This window comes from Mauremys mutica, chromosome 15 (genome assembly GCF_020497125.1).
Source record: "Mauremys mutica isolate MM-2020 ecotype Southern chromosome 15, ASM2049712v1, whole genome shotgun sequence".
Lineage (NCBI taxonomy): Eukaryota > Metazoa > Chordata > Testudines > Geoemydidae > Mauremys > Mauremys mutica.
Genome location: NC_059086.1, coordinates 36,061,168 through 36,080,119, shown reverse-complemented (window position 1 = coordinate 36,080,119; position 18,952 = coordinate 36,061,168). Strand labels below are relative to the sequence as shown.

Here is an 18,952-nt window from a genome sequence, read left to right as displayed (position 1 = left end):
GTGCCGGGCGCTGCACAGAATCCCACCCCCCGCACTGACTGAGATCAGGGCCCCGTCGTGCCGGGCGCTGCACAGAATCCCCCCCCCCACCCACTGACTGAGATCAGGGCCCCGTCGCGCCGGGCGCTGCACGGACCCCACCCCCGAAACCTCCCCCCGACTGTCATCTGGGGCCCGGGCGCTGCACAGAATCCCCCCCCCCGCACTGACTGAGATCAGGGCCCCGTCGTGCCGGGCGCTGCACAGAATCCCCCCCCCCCACCCACTGACTGAGATCAGGGCCCCGTCGCGCCAGGCGCTGCACAGACCCCCCCCCCACTGACTGAGATCAGGGCCCCGTCGCGCCGGGCGCTGCACAGAATCCCCCCCCCCACTGACTGAGATCAGGGCCCCGTCGCGCCGGGTGCTGCACAGACCCCCCCTCCCTCCAGCTTTTCTTTTGTCTTGTCTCTTTTATTTCTTCGGGCCGGGATCTTCCCCTGCCTGTCGCTTTCCCTCATTCAGCTTTCAAATGTCTCTTTCTGCCTTTGTCTCCATTCGTTCTTCCTGGGGTTCATCGTTCCCAGTTTGTCGTTTGTTCTCGGGTTCAGTCGAGGTTTTCATTCGGTCTCTGGCTCTTTCTAGCGCTTCGCGGGTTCTTCCAGCTTTTTTATTCGTTCGCTCTAGTTCTTTCTTTCTTTCTTCCTAGTTTCTCATTCATTCCCTTGATCATCCCTGTTTTTCATTCGTTTTTCCTCGTTTTTTATTCGGTCTCTGGTTCTTTCTAGTGTTTCACAAATTCTTTCTAGCTCTTTATTCGTTCTTCCCAGTTTTTCATTCATTTTTTCTTGTTTTTTATTCGGGCTCTGGTTCTTTCTAGTTTTTCATTCATTCTTCCCAGTTTTTCATTCAGTCTCTGGTTCTTTCTCGTGTTTCACAAATTCTTTCTAGCTCTTTATTCGTTCTTCCCAGTTTTTCACTCATTTTTTCTCGTTTTTTATTCAGTCTCTGGTTCTTTCTAGTGTTTCACAAATTCTTTCTAGCTCTTTATTCGTTCTTCCCAGTTTTTCACTCATTTTTTCTCGTTTTTTATTCAGTCTCTGGTTCTTTCCAGTTTTTCACAAATTCTTCCCAGTTTTTCATTCATTTTTCCTCGGTTTTTATTTGTTCTCTGGTTCTGTCTAGTGCAGGGGTCGGCAGCCTTTCAGAAGTGCTGTGCCGAGTCTTCAGTTATTCCCTCTGATTTAAGGGTTCGCGTGCCAGTCATACATTTGAATGTTTTTAGAAGGTCTCTTTCTAGAAGTCTTTAATATAGAACTAAACTACTGTTGTGTGTAAAGTAAATAAGGTTTTTTAAATGTTTAAGAAGCTTCATTTAAAATTAAATTAAAATGCAGAGCCCCCCAGACTAGTGGCCAGGACCCAGCAGTGTGAGTGCCGCTGAGAATTAGCTCGCTTGCCGCCTTTGGCACCTGTGCCATAGGTTGCCTGCCCCTCATCTAGCGTTTCACAAATTCTTCCTCGCTTTTTATTTGTTCTTCCCAGTTTTTCATTTGTTTTTTTCTAGTTTTTCGTTCGTTCTCTCGCTCTTTTGAGTTTTTCACTTTTTCCTTCTCGCTTTTTCCTGATGGGTATTTTCCATTTCTTTCTTGGTTCCCTCTGCCCCCAGCCCCCTATTACATCACCCCCTTGGCCCTGCTGCTTTGTGGCCAGGGTCAGCTGCCTTCCCCCCCCCCCCCCCGCAGCATCAGCCCCAATCGGGGGCAGGAAGGGTGTAAATATTTAGATAGGAGCCACCTGGCGCAGGGGGAGGGCCGGGCCGAGCCATCCATCACCCCCTCGCCCCCGCCAGCCGTACCCAGCCCTGGCCTGACGCAGGCTCGGATGCGGGGGATCGGAAGCGCATCCTGGAACGTGATGTGTGTGGGGAGCGGATATCTGGGATGGATGGAGGGTGTCGTCATGGGGGGCGGCTGGTTTCCTCAGGAGATGGGCATGGTGGCAGCCGGAAGAGAACCCAGGAGTCCTGGCTCCCAGCTCCCTGCTCTACCCACTAGACCCCACTCCCCTCCCAGAGCCAGGAGAGAACCCAGGAGTCCTGGCCCCCAGCACCCCCACTCTAACCACTAGACCCCACTCCCCGAGCCAGGAGAGAACCCAGGAGTCGTGGCTCCAGGCCCTTGTTTCTCAGTGCGGGGGTCCCCCTATACACAGCCCCTGCACCCTCCCCCCCCCAGCTGCAGGGCACATGACAGCACATTCCTTTTCGATGAGATAGAAATTGCAAGTCATAATTCCCAGAGCTGGGAGGGGGGGAGCTGGGGACGAAGTGGAGGGGGAAGGGGGCTGGAACCACATGCTGGGGGGGCCCTGGGGGCCCTGTCTCAGGAGGATGGCACTGGGGCCCCTGGCTCGGGGGGAGGGCTGGGGACACAGGCGTGGCAGGTGCCTGGGGATGTGGGGGGGGGGCTGGGGACACAGGCTGGGGGGGGCCTTGGGGCTGGGGGGGCCCCTGGGGCCCCTGGCTTGGGGGGACCCGGGGGGGGGGGCTGGAGGCTCAGCTGCAGGCAAGGGGGAAGTTGCATCAGGCGCCGGCCTGGCTCGGGCGGCGGGGGGGGGGGGGGAGCTGGGGTCATGTTTGCCCTGGCACCGCGCCCGCGCGCATCAGGCAAAGTCCCAGCGAAGCTGAACCCCCCGGTGACACGCAGGAGCAAACGCCAACCGGTCTGGGCGAGCCGCGGCCGGGCCTGCGCGACCGCTCAGGGGTGCAGATGAGTCAGCAGAAACCGGCGCCTGCCGGCCTAGTGCCGGGCGGGGGGGGGGCACGGCACGGCTGGGTCATGGGGACCCGGCGTGGGGCCCGTAGTGCCGGGGGGGGCATGACACAGCTGGGGCAGTGGGGCCCGGGGGGCCGGGGGGGGGCACGGCACGGCTGGGTCATGGGGACCCGGCGTGGGGCCCGTAGTGCCGGGGGGGGCATGACACAGCTGGGGCAGTGGGGCCCGTGGGGCCGGGGGGGGGCACGGCACGGCTGGGTCATGGGGACCCGGTGTGGGGCCCGTAGTGCCGGGGGGGGGCACGGCTGGGTCATGGGGACCCGGTGTGGGGCCCGTAGTGCCGGGGGGGGATGACACAGCTGGGGCAGTGGGGCCCGTGGGGGGCACGGCACGGCTGGGTCATGGGGACCTGCTGTGGGGCCCGTAGTGCCGGGTGGCGACATGGCTGGGGCAGTGGGACCCGGCGTGGGGCCCGTAGTGCCGGGGGGGGGCTCTGGGTACGTGCCCCAAGGGGAAGGTGGGTCGGGCCCACCCCGGCTGGTGCAGCTGCACTCCTTGCGCTGGCGGGGGGTGGGAGCTGCCCGTGCCAGGCCTGGGAACCGGGCAGTCGGGCGCGTCCCTGCAGCCCAACCTTTGCCCCACTGGGCGCCCCCCCGGCCTGGCCATGTGGCAAAGCCAAATATTTATATTTTCATGGGCTCTGTTTACAGTTTGAGAGCCAGGGAGCTGAATGCCGCAGGCCGGGCTTGTGGGCACAGAGAACCCAGGCGTCCGGACTCCCAGCTCCCACTCCCCCGGCTCTAACCCACGAGACCCCAGTCCCCTCCCAGAACCAGGGATAGGACCCAGGAGTCCTGGCTCCCAGCTCCCCCCCCCCCCCGCAACCACCAGACCCCCCCCTCTCCACAATAAACTAACCCTGTTAACTGTACACACGCGGCCGGATGTTGTGAGGCGTTTTGCAGATGTTCTGAGTAGCGGCTTTAACACCCACCCACACACACAGCTCAGGGCCCGGCCCCTCCAGCAGGGGGCGCCAGGGACACACACGCAGCGCAGGGCCTGGCCCCTCCAGCAGGGGGCGCCAGTGACACACACCCAGCGCAGGGCCCGGCCCCTCCAGCAGGGGGCGCCAGGGACACACACAGTGCAGGGCCCGGCCCCTCCAGCAGGGGGCGCCAGGGACACACACACGCAGCGCAGGGCCCGGCCCCTCCAGCAGGGGGCGCCAGGGACACACATACACAGCGCAGGGCCCGGCCCCTCCAGCAGGGGGCGCCAGGGACACACACGCAGCGCAGTGCCCGGCCCCTCCAGCAGGGGGCGCCAGGGACACACCCGCAGCGCAGGGCCCGGCCCCTCCAGCAGGGGGCGCCAGGGACACACCCGCAGCGCAGGGCCCGGCCCCTCCAGCAGGGGGCGCCAGGGACACACACACGCAGCGCAGGGCCCGGCCCCTCCAGCAGGGGGCGCCAGGGACACACACGCAGCGCAGTGCCCGGCCCCTCCAGCAGGGGGCGCCAGGGACACACACGCAGCGCGGGGCCCGGCCCCTAAAGCAGGGGGCGCCAGGGACACACACGCAGCGCAGGGCCCGGCCCCTCCAGCAGGGGGCGCCAGGGACACACCCGCAGCGCAGGGCCCGGCCCCTCCAGCAGGGGGCGCCAGGGACACACACACGCAGCGCAGGGCCCGGCCCCTCCAGCAGGGGGCGCCAGGGACACACACCCAGCGCAGGGCCCGGCCCCTCCAGCAGGGGGCGCCAGGGACACCCCCAGCGCAGGGCCCGGCCCCTCCAGCAGGGGGCGCCAGGGACACACACACAGAGCAGGGCCCGGCCCCTCCAGCAGGGGGCGCCAGGGACACACACACGCAGCGCAGGGCCCGGCCCCACCAGCAGGGGCGCCAGGGACACACCCGCAGCGCAGGGCCTGGCCCCTCCAGCAGGGGGCGCCAGGGACACACCCAGCGCAGGGCCCGGCCCCTCCAGCAGGGGGCGCCAGGGACACCCCCAGCGCAGGGCCCGGCCTGTTCTGGGTCAGCACTTTCGGCCCAAAGTCCCAATTCCCCGGGGATGAAATCATCGAGCCCACGTGCCCCGAGGCTGGGCACAGCGACTGGGGCAAAGGGGAGGGTGAGGCGCAAACCCAGGAGTCCTGGCTCCCCCGCTCCCCCCAACTCTAACCACCAGATCCTCTTCCCCCTCCCCGAGCCAGGGGGAGAACCCAGGCGTCCTGGCTCCCCGACACACACGCCTATTCTCTGACCTCTGGCCCCCCATGTTCCCCTTCCCCCTAAGAGCTCTGGTCCCACAGGGATGGGTGGGGGGTGAACCCCCAAAACAGCGAGGGGCGGTGTGGATGGATAGCTGGCAGCAGGGTGTCTGGGGATGGGGGAGGGATGGTGTTGGGGGACCCCGGAGGGAATAGGGGATGGGGACCCTGGAGGGATGCGGGGGATGGCAGGGTGGGGGGCTGGAGATCCTGAAGGGAGGGCCGGGGATCCCGGGGGGATGGAGACATGGGGACCCCAGGGGGCTGGGGACCCCAGATGGGAGATTGGGGACCCCGGCGGGAGGGATGGGGGGATGGGGACTCCGGGCGCTGGGGACCCCCAGTGAGGGAGGGACTCTGGGGGATGGGGACCCTGGGGGAGGGATGGGAGGATGGGGACTCTGGGGAGCCCAGATGGGGGGCTGGGGACCCCCAGGGGGAGGGATGGGAGGATGGGCGGATGGAGGCTTCACCCCCCCCCTTTCCCCTCGTTGCATCAGGTTCTTTTCATGTGGCCGCCGGCGAGTCACTGACCGGAGCGGTCCCATGACTCAGGCGGGGGGATGGGGGGGGACCTGCCGGGGGGATAAATAGGCGCCCAGGGGCCCCGCCAGGCTCAGAATAACGGGACCGACGATCTGCCAGAGACGGGCCGGGACCCCTCGCACGTCCCCCCGCGCAGACCTGCCAAGGAAACCCCCCCACCCCGGACTGTGCTGGAGCATTGCTACTGCCGGACTCCTGGGTTCCCTCTCCGGCTCCGGGAGAGGAGCGAGGTCTAGTGGTTAGAGCAGGGGGGGCACCAGGACGCCTGGGTTCTCGCCCCGGTTTGGGCTCGGACCCGGCACTGCCTGTCAGCCCTCAGCATGTGGGGTGGCTCGACCCCCGTCCCGGCGGAGTCCTGGCTGCTGCTGGCTGCCCTGATGTGGGGGACCCGGCCCCCTGCGCCCTCCCAGGCTGCCCCCCTGCAGAACTCCAGCCCCCTGTACCAGTTCGACGGGCAAGTTCGGCTCCGACACCTGTACACGGCCAACGCCCACACGCAGCTGTACCTGGAGATCACCCCGCAGGGCGAGGTGCGCGGGGCCCCCGACCAGACCCCCTACAGTGAGTACCAGTGGGGTGACGGCAATGGGGGGTGGGCTGGGAGCCAGGACTCCTGGGTTCTCTCCCCGGCTCTGGGAAGGGAGTGGGGTCTAGTGGTTACAGCGGGAGGGGCTGGGAGCCAGGACTCCTGGGTTTTCTCCCCGGCTCTGGGAGGGGAGTTGGGTCTAGTGGTTACAACGGGAGGGGCTGGGAGCCAGGACTCCTGGGTTCTCTCCCCGGCTCTGGGAGGGGAGTGGAGGGGGAGATGGGAGCCAGGACTCCTGGGTTCTCTCCCCGGCTCTGGGAGGGGAGTGAGGTCTAGTAGTTAGAGCAGGAGGGGCTGGGAGCCGGGACTCCTGGGTTCTCTCCCCAGCTCTGGGAGGGGAGTGAGGTCTAGTAGTTAGAGCAGGAGGGGAGGGAGCCGGGACTCCTGGGTTCTCTCCCCAGCTCTGGGAGGGGAGTGAGGTCTAGTAGTTAGAGCAGAGGCGCGGGTCTGGGAGCCCGGACGCCTGGCTTCCCTTGCTGACTTCGCTCTGCCTCGGGTGCTGCAGGTCTGATGGAGATTAAGGCGGTGAAGCCGGGTGTGATCCGGATGCAGGCGATGAAAACGCTCCTGTTCCTGTGCATGGATCCCAGTGGGCATCTGCATGGGGCGGTGAGTGGAAACCCGGCAGCAGCGGGGCAGGGAGGGGGCCTGGGGGGGGGGTCAGCTAGACGGGACAGCGGGACACAACCAACTAAAGGGCCCATCCACCCCTGCATCGCTCCCCCTCCCTGCCATCCTGGCTCTGGGAGGGGAGTGGGGTCTAGTGGTTAGAGCAGGAGGGGGCTTGGAGCCAGAACTCCTGGGTTCTCTCCCCGACTCTGGGAGGGGAGGGTGGGAAGGGGAGTGGGGTCTAGTGGTTAGATTAGGGGGCTGGGAGCCAGAACTCCTGGGTTTTCTCCCTGGCTCTGGGAGGGGAGTGGGGTCTAGTGGTTAGAGCAGGGAGGCTGGGAGCCAGGACTCCTGGGTTCTCTCCCTGGCTCTGGGAGGGGAGTGGGGTCTAGTGGTTAGAGCAGGGAGGCTGGGAGCCAGGACTCCTGGGTTCTTCCCTGGGCTCTGGGAGGGGAGTGTGGTCTGGTGGTTAGAGCAGGGAGGCTGGGAGCCAGGACTCCTGGGTTCTTCCCTGGGCTCTGGAAGGGGAGTGGGGTCTAGTGGTTAGAGCCCGGGGAGGCCTCAGACACAGCTGCTCACCTGCGCCCCCATAATCCCTCTCCCCCGCAGAGCTCCTACTCGGAGGAGGCCTGTAATTTCCGCGAGAAGGTGCAGCGGGACGGTTACAACCTGTACTTCTCCGAGAGCCACAAGGTCCCCGTCAGCCTGCGGCCGGCAGAGGGGCCCCCCGGCCGAGGGCGCCCGGCCCCCCGTCTCTTCCACTTCCTGCCCATGGTCAGCCGGGTGCCGGTGGAGCCCGTCCTGCTGGAATACGACTTCTACGGCGACCCGCCGCTCGACGTGGAGTCCTCCGACCCCCTCAGCATGATGGGTCGCCTCTCCCGGGTCCTGAGCCCCAGCTACATCTTCTGAGACCCTGGACTCCTGGGTCCCCTGCCCGGCTGGGAGGGGAGTGGGGGCTAGTGGTTAGAGCAGGGGGGAGCTGGGAGCCAGGACGCCTGGGTTCTCTCCGCGGCTCTGGGACCGATTTCCCCTGGACTGGGATCTATGGACGCCGGCGCTGAGCAGCCTGAGGGAGACACTGGTCCCCGAGGCGCAACGTCATCGGTCCTCGGGGCCGACTCCCACCAGCCGTATTTGGTTCCTATTTTTCTACGTATTTAATAACTTATTTATTATGCTGATGGGTTTATTTATTGACTGGGTTCGTGGAATCCGGGGCGGGCAGGCACCGGGGGGGGGATTCTTGTTATTTATTGGGGCATCGCTCCAGGGCTGGCTCTTTCGCGCGGGGTCCGTGGCGGCTTCGTGGACGATGGCTTCAGAATAAACTGCTGTGTGGGCCAAAGGCGGCCTGGTCTCTGTGTGTGTGTGGGGGGGGGGGGGGCTGCGATTTCCGGTGGTGCAAAAGGGAGTTGGGGGCAGGACGAACCGGTGGGAATGCGGCCGGGGGCAGGATTAAAAGTGAGTCCAGGGACCCATCTCGTGCGATGCAGCCCAGCGCCCCCTAGCGCCGCCCTGGGGCATTGGGGCCAGACCTGACTGCCGGGGGAGAGCGCCCCCCGCTGAGCCCCCCACCCTGCCTCCTGCAGCCCAGAGCCCCCTGCTGAGCCCCCCACCCTGCTCCCCCCAGCCCAGCGCCCCCTGCTGAGCCCCCCACCCAGCTCCCCCCAGCCCAGCGCCCCCCGCTGAGCCCCCACCCTGCCTCCTGCAGCCCAGAGCCCCCCGCTGAGCCCCCCCACCCTGCCTCCTGCAGCCCAGAGCCCCCCGCTGAGCCCCCCACCCTGTTCCCCCCAGCCCAGCGCCCCCTGCTGAGCCCCCCGCTCCCACCAGCCCAGCGCCCCCTGCTGAGCCCCCGTCCCGCTCCCCCCAGCCTAGTGCCCCCTGCTGAGCCCCTGTCACGGAGTGTAGGGGAGTCAGGCCCTGCACCCCCAGCTTCCTGCGATTCACCAGGACTCTCAGCCAGCCAGTAAAGCAGAAGGTTTATTTAGACGACAGGAACACAGTCCAGGACAGGGTCTTGCAGGCACAGATAACAGGATCCCCCCGGTTAGGTCCATCTTGGGGCCCCGGGAGCCCCACAGCCCCCAGTGGGGATCAGAGCCCTGTCCCTGCTCCCTTCCTTCCCCAGCCCCCTCCGGCCCCTCCTCTCTGCTCCGCTTCTGTCCCGGGCCAGGAGGTCACCTGACCCCTTTGTCTCCAACACCTTCAGTTGCACCTTTGCAGGGAGGGGCCCAGGCCATTAGTTGCCAGGAGACAGAGTGTCAGGCATTCGGCCTTTTGCTTTGCTAGATACTTAGAGGCCTGCACCCAGCACTCCCAGCCCCCAGTACGAACAGTCCCACTTCGTCACACTCCCCCCGCTCCCCCCAGCCCAGCGCCCCCCGCTGAGCCCCCGCCTGTCCCCCCACACCCCCTGCTGTCCCCGCCCCGCAGCCCAGCTAGGGCGACCAGACAGCAAGTGTAAAAAATTGGGACAGGGGGGTGGGGGGGGGTAATAGGAGCCTATATAAGAAAAAGACCCAAAAATCGGGACCGTCCCTATAAAATTGGGACATCTGGTCACCCTAAGCCCAGCGCCCCCTGCTGAGCCCCCTGCTCCCCGCAGCCCAGCGCCCCCTAGTGCCGCACTGGGGCATCAGGGCCAGCCTGACCCCTAGGGGTGAGCGCCCCCTGCTGGGAGCCCCCTCTCCCTGCACCCCAGCGCCCTGACACCCAGGGGCCAGGTGGGACAGCGCGTGTCACTTCCACCCCTGCTGCCGCCTCCGCAGTGCCCCAGGCCCTCGGCCGCGCGGGCAGGAGAGCGCAGGGCCGCCCAGAGGATTCAGGGGGCCTGGGGTCTTTGGCGGCGGGTCCTGGGGGGGAAGGACCCGGAGCGGAAGAACCTCCGGGGGCCTGGGGCAAATTGCCCCCTTGCCCCCCCACCCCAGTGTTTCTCCAGCTCAGCTAAGCCCAAACTACGTGTAAACCGAGCAGGTTGGGGAACTCCAGTTTCGATGCCGGAGTGCGGCCCCGCTCCCGGGGCTCCGGGACGCCTGCTGGGGTCAGGGGCTTCACGCGCCCCGCCCCCTCGTGTCCGGTCCCCGCGCTCCAGAAGCTCAGACCGTGGATCAGAAACGGCTCCGTGTTTGCACGCGGAAGACACCGGGGTGCCCCGGCATAACGCCAAGCAGCCGGCCCGGAGCTGGATCTTGTGGCCTGGCGCGTCCCGCTCCAGCGGGGCCTTCCAGGAGTAGCCAGTGTCCGGTGCTGGGTAACATCAATCTTTGGGCTCCTCCCCAGCGCCTGCTCTAACCACTAGACCCCACTCCCCTCCCAGAGTCGGGGAGAGAACCCAGGAGTCCTGGCTCCCAGCCCCCCAGCTCTAACCACTAGACACCACTCCCCTCCCAGAACCAGGGAGAAAACCCAGGAGTTCTGGCTCCCAGCCCCCTGATCTAACCACTAGACCCCCACTCCCCTCCCCACCCTCCCCTCCCAGAGCTGGGGAGAGAACCCAGGAGTCCTGGCTCCCAGCCCCCCCCTGCTCTAACCACTAGACCCCACTCCCCTCCCAGAGTCGGGGAGAGAACCCAGGAGTCCTGGCTCCCAGCCCCCCCTGCTCTAACCACTAGACCCCACTCCCCTCCCAGAGCCAGGATGGCAGGGAGGGGGAGCGATGCAGGGCTGGATGGGCCCTTTAGTTGGTTGTGTCCCGCTGTCCCGTCTAGCTGACCCCCCCCAGGCCCCCTCCCTGCCCCGCTGCTGCCGGGTTTCCACTCACCGCCCCATGCAGATGCCCACTGGGATCCATGCACAGGAACAGGAGCGTTTTCATCGCCTGCATCCGGATCACACCCGGCTTCACCACCTTAATCTCCATCAGACCTGCAGCACCCGAGGCAGAGCGAAGTCAGCAAGGGAAGCCAGGCGTCCGGGCTCCCAGACCCGCGCCTCTGCTCTAACTACTAGACCTCACTCCCCTCCCAGAGCTGGGGAGAGAACCCAGGAGTCCCGGCTCCCAGCCCCCCCCTGCTCTAACTACTAGACCTCACTCCCCTCCCAGAGCCAGGGAGAGAACCCAGGAGTCCTGGCTCCCATCTCCCCCTCCACTCCCCTCCCAGAGCCGGGGAGAGAACCCAGGAGTCCTGGCTCCCATCTCCCCCTCCACTCCCCTCCCAGAGCCGGGGAGAGAACCCAGGAGTCCCGGCTCCCAGCCCCTCCTGCTCTAACTACTAGACCTCACTCCCCTCCCAGAGCCGGGGAGAGAACCCAGGAGTCCTGGCTCCCATCTCCCCCTCCACTCCCCTCCCAGAGCCAGGGAGAGAACCCAGGAGTCCTGGCTCCCATCTCCCCCTCCACTCCCCTCCCAGAGCCGGGGAGATAACCCAGGAGTCCTGGCTCCCAGCCCCCCCTGCTCTAACTACTAGACCTCACTCCCCTCCCAGAGCCGGGGAGAGAACCCAGGAGTCCTGGCTCCCATCTCCCCCTCCACTCCCCTCCCAGAGCCGGGGAGAGAACCCAGGAGTCCCGGCTCCCAGCCCCCCTGCTCTAACTACTAGACCTCACTCCCCTCCCAGAGCTGGGGAGAGAACCCAGGAATCCTGGCTCCCATCTCCCCCTCCACTCCCCTCCCAGAGCCGGGGAGAGAACCCAGGAGTCCTGGCTTGCCTATTTCATGCAGAGACCTACTCCCACACCTAATGCCCTACCCTCCGTGCTTGGCATGGCAAGCCCCAGAGTGCCCCAGGGCCGTGGGGCCGGGAGAGGCAGGCAGGGCTGGGCAGGCCTACGCAGGCCCAGGGGCTGGTTTAATGTTCAAGTACTGATAAGCACGAAACAGGAAACAATCGGCTGACGCAGAGTCAGAGGGAGCTGGCCCCGGAACTGGAGCTGCACCGGGAAGCCCAGCTGAGAGCGGGCGGGAGCGGCCGCCCCTGGTGCCCACCTCACTAAGGTAAGAAGGGGAGAGATCCCCTGCCTAGAAACTGTCCTGGCCTGTCTCTGACCAAAGATACCGACCCTGCTGGCCGGCTGGCTCCACCCCCAGCCCTGTATCCACCCACTTACCCGTCCCTGTCCCCAACCCTCTAGCTAGTCATCCAGCCATCCATCCATCCATCCCCAGACCCAACCCTCTGTCTACCTGTCCATCCATCCCCAGACCCAACCCTCTGTCTATCCATCCATCCATCCATCCCCAGACCCAACCCTCTGTCTATCCATCCATCCGTCCATCCCCAGACCCAACCCTCTGTCTATCCATCCATCCATCCATCCCCAGACCCAACCCTCCGTCTACCCCTCCATCCGTCCATCCCCAGACCCAACCCTCTGTCTACCTGTCCATCCATCCATCCCCAGACCCAACCCTCTGTCTATCCATCCATCCATCCCCAGACCCAACCCTCCGTCTACCCCTCCATCCGTCCATCCCCAGACCCAACCCTCTGTCTACCTGTCCATCCATCCATCCCCAGACCCAACCCTCTGTCTACCCCTCCATCCGTCCATCCCCAGACCCAACCCTCTGTCTACTCCTCCATCCATCCATCCATCCCCAGACCCAACCCTCTGTCTATCCATCCATCCGTCCATCCCCAGACCCAACCCTCTGTCTACTCCTCCATCCATCCATCCCCAGACCCAACCCTCTGTCTATCCATCCATCCATCCATCCCCAGACCCAACCCTCTGTCCACCCCTCCCTCCCTCCATCCCCAGACCCAACCCTCCGTCTACCCCTCCATCCGTCCATCCCCAGACCCAACCCTCTGTCTATCCATCCATCCATCCATCCCCAGACCCAACCCTCTGTCTACCCCTCCCTTCCTCCATCCCCAGACCCAACCCTCTGTCTATCCATCCATCCATCCCCAGACCCAACCCTCCGTCTACCCCTCCATCCGTCCATCCCCAGACCCAACCCTCTGTCTACCCCTCCCTCCCTCCATCCCCAGACCCAACCCTCTGTCTACCCCTCCATCCATCCGTCCATCCCCAGACCCAACCCTCTGTCTACCCCTCCATCCGTTCATCCCCAGACCCAACCCCTTTGTCTATCCATCGATTCCCACCCCTCTATCCAGCCCTCCATGCATCCATCCATTCCGAACATGTTATCTACCCTTCTGTCCATCTGTCTAGCCATCCCCAACCTTCTTTCTGTCCCCCATCCATCCATTCCTCCCCATCCCCAATCCTCTATCTACCCACCTAGCCATCCTTTCCCATGCTCATCCTTCTATCTACCCATCCATCCATACATCCATCCACTCCCATCCTTCCTTCCATCCGTCCATCCATCCCCATCCTTCTATCTACCCATCCATCCATCCATCTACCCATCCACTCCCATCCTTCCATCCATCCATCCATCCATCCATCCATCCATCCATCCATTCCCAACCTTCTATCTACCCATCCATCCATTCATTGCCATCCTTCCATCCACTCCCATCCTTCTATCCATCCATTCCTCCCCATCCCCATCTACCCACCTATCCATCCTTTCCCATGCTCATCCTTCTATCTACCCATCCATCCATCCATCCATCCATCCACTCCCATCCTTCCTTCCATCAATCCATCCATCCCCATCCTTCTATCTACCCATCCATCCATCCATCTACCCATCCACTCCCATCCTTCCATCCATCCATCCATTCCTAACCTTCCATCCATCCATCCATCCATCCATTCCTAACCTTCTATCTGCCCCTCCATCCATCCATTCCTCCCCATCCCCAATCCTCTATCTACCCACCTAGCCATCCTTTCCCATGCTCATCCTTCTATCTACCCATCCATCCATCCATCCATCCATCCATCCATCCATCCATCTACCCTTCCCCAGCCACAACTGTCTATCTAACTCTTCATCCATCCATCTGTCCATCTGTCCTTTCATGTCTCCATTTCCAGCCCCCTTCGTCCATCTGTCCCCACACCCAACCCTTCGTCTCCCCTTTCCCCCTGTCAGAGTCAGACTCAGGACTCACAATTGGTCAGACCACTCTGTTTTACTAGCACAGCGCTCTGCTAATGACACCCGGATAACGTGAGCACCAGGCAAGACCCACGTGACCTTATTTTATACAGATAAAAAGGGCGCAAACTTAACAAGTGGACAAAGAAAGCAGAACTGACAAGTTTACTGGAGGCCAGACATACCTAGTTAATTTCCTTCCTAACTTTTACCAAGCTCCGGTTAATGTTCCACCATTAGCTGAAGTGGATTCATTGCTTATGCCTTAATGTTTCTCTTCCTGACGCCTGTATTTCAACATTCCTTATTTCTGCTTAAAGGGACGTGCAGCGTTTCTTTAATCCTTTTGCTTTTTACAATATAATTCATTCTACTTTCACACACCCATCCAGCCTTCCCCATTCCAACCTTCTGTCTAGCTACCCACCGATCCACCCAGTGACTCCCCTACCTGTGCTCCCCTGTTGGCATGATTAACCATATTGGCAAATCACCAAATGCCAACTGAGTCATAAAGTCCTGCATTAAATCCAAAGCCCAAACGGGGCTTTACGGGGTTGCTCTCAGCAGGCTAAGCGGCCTAAAAAGAAGCAGTTACAGCTTCCGATTGAGGGCTCGTCTGCACGGCTTTAACGTGGCTTGTGTAGTCACGGCAGAGGGCTGGGAGAGAGGTAAAAACCGACCTCCCACTGGCACTTAACAGCACTGAAACTGGCTGTGCTCGGGGGGGTGTGGGTGTTTTTTTCACCCCCCTGAGCGAGAAAGTTGCAGCGCCATAAATTGTCAGTGTAGACAAGCCCAGGCGAGCAAGCTATTTATCAGCACACGATCAGGGGAGCCCTCGGGAGGATGCCCTCATGGGGAATGTTCCAACATGATCAGGCAGGATCTGCCAATGTGCCTTCAGGTTCCTGGCTTTCTCTTTGTACCCGTCAGCGAACTTGCTGGCTTTAGCCAAAACCCAGTTTGAAGCAGTTTATCCTGGCTACTTTCCTGCCTCTGAGGTGCTCCCTCCGCTCCCCGCAATCCTTGATTCCCAGCAGACCAGTGGGAAGTTGGGGGCGTCTGTCTCTGGAGAGAATTTCCCGTTTGTGTCCGCAGCTTTTCCCTTGATTAGTTACTTTGGGACCCCTACATCCTTCCCGCACGACAAGTAACCCACCATGAGCCTACATGTGTCACCTCAGGACCGGAGCCAGAGGCAAAGGTTCTTGACACCTTAAATGAGTGCAGATGTGGTCGCCCCATCTCGAAAAAGATAGATTGGAATTGGAAAAAGTTCAGAAAAGGGCAACGAAAGACAATAGGGGTCTGGAACGGCTGCCGTATGAGGAGAGATTAATCAGACGGGGACTTTTCCGCTTGGAAAAGAGGCACATAAGGGGGGATACGATAGAGGTCTATAAAATCATAACTGGTGCAGAGAAAGTAAATCAGGACGTGTTATTTACTCCTTCCCATAACACAAGAACTAGGGGTCACCCAATGAAATGAACAGGGAGCAGGTTTAAAGCAAACAAAAGGAAGTATTTCTTCACACAGCACACAGTCAACCTGTGGAACTCCTTGCCACAGGAGGGCTGTGAAGGCCAAGACTATAAGAGGGTTCAAAAAGGAACTAGATAAGTTCATGGAGGACAGGTCCCTCAATGGCTATTAGCCAGGATGGGCAGGGATGGTGTCCCTGGCTTCTGTTTGCCAGAAGCTGGGAATGGGCGACAGGGGATGGATCACTTGATGATTCCCTGTTCTGTTCATTCCCTCTGGGGCACCTGGCATTGGCCACGGTCAGAAGACAGGATATGGGGCTTGATGGACCTTTGGTCTGACCCAGTCTGGCCGTTCTTCTGTTCTAAGGTTTGCGAGTGAACAGAGCCATTCACAACCAATCGTCCTAGTCAATGGGAGCCATCAAGATTCCAGTCCACCGTTAATGGCCCCCACTTTGCATAGTTACAATAGGACCTTCATATTTCTAGCTTCAGACACAAGAGTGATACATTCATGCAAACAGGATGACCACGCTCAGCAGAGTATAAGCTTTGTCATGATACTTTTCAGGAGACCTTTTGCATAACATAAAACATATTCCAGTTACCATTATATTTACCCTCATAAGCATATTTCCATAAACATACGGAGTGCAAGGTCACCATCCCTCTATCTACCCTTCCATCCAGCCAGCCATCCTGCCCCATACCCAACTCTCTAACTCTCTGCTGATCCATCTGTCCATCCATCTTTCCCCATACCCACCCCTCTGTCTGCCCACCCACCCACCCACACATCCCCCTACACAGACCTCTATCTATCCTCCCATCCATCCATCCTTCCCCATACCCAACCCTATATTTGTCTACCCATCCATCATCCACCCACACCCAACCCTTTATCTATCTACTGACCCATCTATCCACACAACTATCTCCACACCCAACCCGCTATCTGGCCACCCATCCAGCTGTCCCCACACCCAACCATCTATCTACCCACACCTCCTGGAGCAGTTTCCAGTGGCTGCTACCAGCCGCAGGGGGTCAGAGTGAAGGTAGCTTTGCTCGGCTGGCCCTTGCTGTATTTCAGCATGTCCTTGCTTTCAGAAGCCTGCGCTTGATAAATTCTTCTCTGCTTGGTTTTCCAAAGGTTGATATTTAGCCTCTTTCCACATTCTGGAAGGGCCGAGGTGTTGCCAGGCAATGGGAACTCTGCGTTAACATTGTTTGCATGCAGTTATAAGGTGGAGGTGGAGGGAGAGATTAGCAGGGGGGTGTATATGGGGGTGGATGGATGAATTTCATGAGGGGTATCCATCCATCTACCTACCTTCCCTCCCATCCATCCACTCACCCTCCTTCCCAGCCATCCACCCACACATCCATCCACCCTCCCTTCCTCACATCCATCCACCCACCTACACAATCATCCACCATCCCTATTTTCCCATCCATCCATCCATCTACCCTCCCTCTTTCCCATTCATATACCCACCCACCCCAACCATCCACAATCCCTACGTTCCCTCCCTATCTTCTCACCAATCCATCCACACACCCACACACCTCCCGTCCATCCATCCATCCACCCTCCCTACCTTACCAGTCATCCACCCAACCACCCATTCATCTATCAATCTACCCAACTTCCCTTCTCACCCATCTGTCCGCACACCCAGCTTCCCATCCACCCACCCACCCGTCTATCCATCCATCCAACCTCCCACACCCATTCATCCACCTACCCTCCCTACCTTCCCATTCATCCACCTACCCTCCCTATCTTCCCATCCTTCCATCCACCACTTTTCCTCCCTGTCTTCCATCCTTCCATCGTACCTGCCATACCATCCCACCCGTCCACCTCTCCTCCCCATGTTCCCATCCCCCAGCTATCTAGCACACCTTCCCATCGCTCCAACCATCCTCCGATGCTCTTATCCTGGCAGAAGCTGGTCACTAAGCTTTTGGATACTTAGACTAATCAATGAGGGTCTAAAGTTCTTTCTCCCTTTCCCACCAGGGCAGGACTTCTCCTGACCTCTGCTTCTTGGTGCCATGAAGCTATTGGACTTCTGGGTCTCTTTCCGGCCATCCCTCTTCATTACCCTTTGCCTGCTGGTTATCCTGACGGCCTCTGCCTTATTATGCCTGGACAGCCAGTTCCCCATCCTGGGGTGGAGGAACCCCTCGCTCAATGACCCAGGGCAGAGTCCATCTGCTTCCAGCACGGAGCGCGGCATGTGGACTGTGAACTCCATCGGGCGCCTGGGGAACCAGATGGGGGAATACGCCACCCTCTACGCCCTGGCCAAGATGAACGGGCGCCAGGCCTACATCCTCCCACAGATGCACCAGCAGCTGGCGCCGCTCTTCCGCATCACCCTGCCCGTGCTCTCCAGATTCGGGGCTTGGAGTATCCCATGGAGGAACTATGAGCTCCACGACTGGATGTCGGAGGAGTACAGGCACATCGAGGGGAAATACGTCTGGCTCACGGGCTACCCCTGCTCCTGGACCTTCTACCACCACCTCCGGCAGGAGATCCTCCAGGAATTCTCCTTCCACGACCACGTCAAGGAGGAGGCCAACCGGTACCTGGCCGGGCTGCGTGGGCAGCGCCGGAACGTGACCTACGTGGGCGTCCACGTCCGGAGGGGGGACTACGTCCGGGTGATGACCAAGAAATGGAAGGGGGTGGTGGCGGACAAGGCCTACCTGGAGAAGGCCATGGGCTACTTCCGGGCCAAGTACCAGGAGCCGGTCTTCGTGGTGACCAGCAACGGGATGGACTGGTGCCGGGAGAACATCGACGCCTCGCGGGGGGACGTGTATTTCTCGGGGGACGGGAAGGAGTCGTCGCCGGGGAGGGACTTTGCTCTCTTGGCCCATTGCAACCACACGATCATGACCATTGGGACCTTCGGCATCTGGGCCGGTTACCTGGCTGGGGGGGAGACTGTGTACTTGGCCAACTACACCCTCCCCGATTCCCCCTTCCTCCGGGTCTTCAAGCCTGAGGCCGCCTTCCTGCCCGAGTGGATCGGGATTGACGCCGATCTCTCCCCGCTGCGCAGTGGGACATCTGGCTAAAGGAGCTCAGCCAATGGGATCCACCCACCGTCGCATGGCCGATCTGCCCAGGATTTGTCACCTGGGATCCTCAAGCCAGTGACCTACTACTGATCTGATAGAAATGTTCAGAGTGATGGTGTATGGAGGCCAGGACTCCTGGGTTCTCTCCCTGGCTCTGAGAGGGGAGTGGTGCCTAGTGGTTAGAGCAGGGAGGGCTGGGAGCCAGGACGCCTGGGTTCTTGCCCCAGTTCCAGTGGTGAGTTCAGGCGACCAGGGATGCTGGCCCAGGGCGGTGGAGGTTGGCCAGGAGGACTATGACTCTGAGCTGTTTTGTGAATGTGGTTTTGTTACAAGAGACAAATAAAATCGCTCAGTGTTGAGCTGGCCAGGCTCAGAACCCCTCAGGGAAGCCATGTCCTCACCCCCACCTCCCCCCCCAACATGGGCTCCCAGTGCCGGGACACACACACAGCACAGGCCAGGGGTCCTGGCAGGCAGGGCTGGCCCCAGGGCGGCGCTAGGGGCGAAGGAAGGTTCTCATCACCTGAGGCTGGCGGGGGAGGATTTGGGCATCACCCAGCTGGCCAGGGCTGCAGCTGGGCCTCGTGTGGCCATAGGGGCTCTGCACTCACTCCAGACCCACAGCC

At 61.4% G+C, this 18,952-nt stretch overlaps 2 protein-coding genes across 2 annotated transcripts; both read left to right on the top strand.

The window, feature by feature from the left end:
* The first annotated feature begins 5,495 nt into the window (after positions 1-5,495).
* FGF21 (fibroblast growth factor 21) lies at positions 5,496-8,096 on the top strand. The gene is made up of 3 exons (XM_044988857.1): positions 5,496-6,136; positions 6,667-6,770; positions 7,380-8,096. The coding sequence occupies exons 1-3, from the start codon at positions 5,896-5,898 to the stop codon at positions 7,680-7,682; spliced, it is 648 nt and encodes a 215-aa protein (XP_044844792.1). The 5' UTR covers positions 5,496-5,895; the 3' UTR covers positions 7,683-8,096.
* A 3,532-nt stretch (positions 8,097-11,628) lies between these two features.
* LOC123350321 (galactoside alpha-(1,2)-fucosyltransferase 2-like) lies at positions 11,629-18,323 on the top strand. The gene is made up of 2 exons (XM_044988844.1): positions 11,629-11,706; positions 17,254-18,323. Exon 2 carries the CDS (start codon positions 17,289-17,291, stop codon positions 18,321-18,323), a length of 1,035 nt encoding a protein of 344 aa, XP_044844779.1. The 5' UTR covers positions 11,629-11,706; positions 17,254-17,288.
* Positions 18,324-18,952: the final 629 nt, after the last annotated feature.

Coding starts and splice junctions, on each gene's coding strand:
- FGF21 (XM_044988857.1), top strand. CDS start 5,896: ATGTGGGGTGGCTCGACCCCCGTCCCGGCGGAGTCCTGGCTGCTGCTG. Junction 6,137..6,666: donor CCCCGACCAGACCCCCTACA/GTGAGTACCAGT, acceptor CGGGTGCTGCAG/GTCTGATGGAGATTAAGGCG. Junction 6,771..7,379: donor GTGGGCATCTGCATGGGGCG/GTGAGTGGAAAC, acceptor TCTCCCCCGCAG/AGCTCCTACTCGGAGGAGGC.
- LOC123350321 (XM_044988844.1), top strand. CDS start 17,289: ATGAAGCTATTGGACTTCTGGGTCTCTTTCCGGCCATCCCTCTTCATT.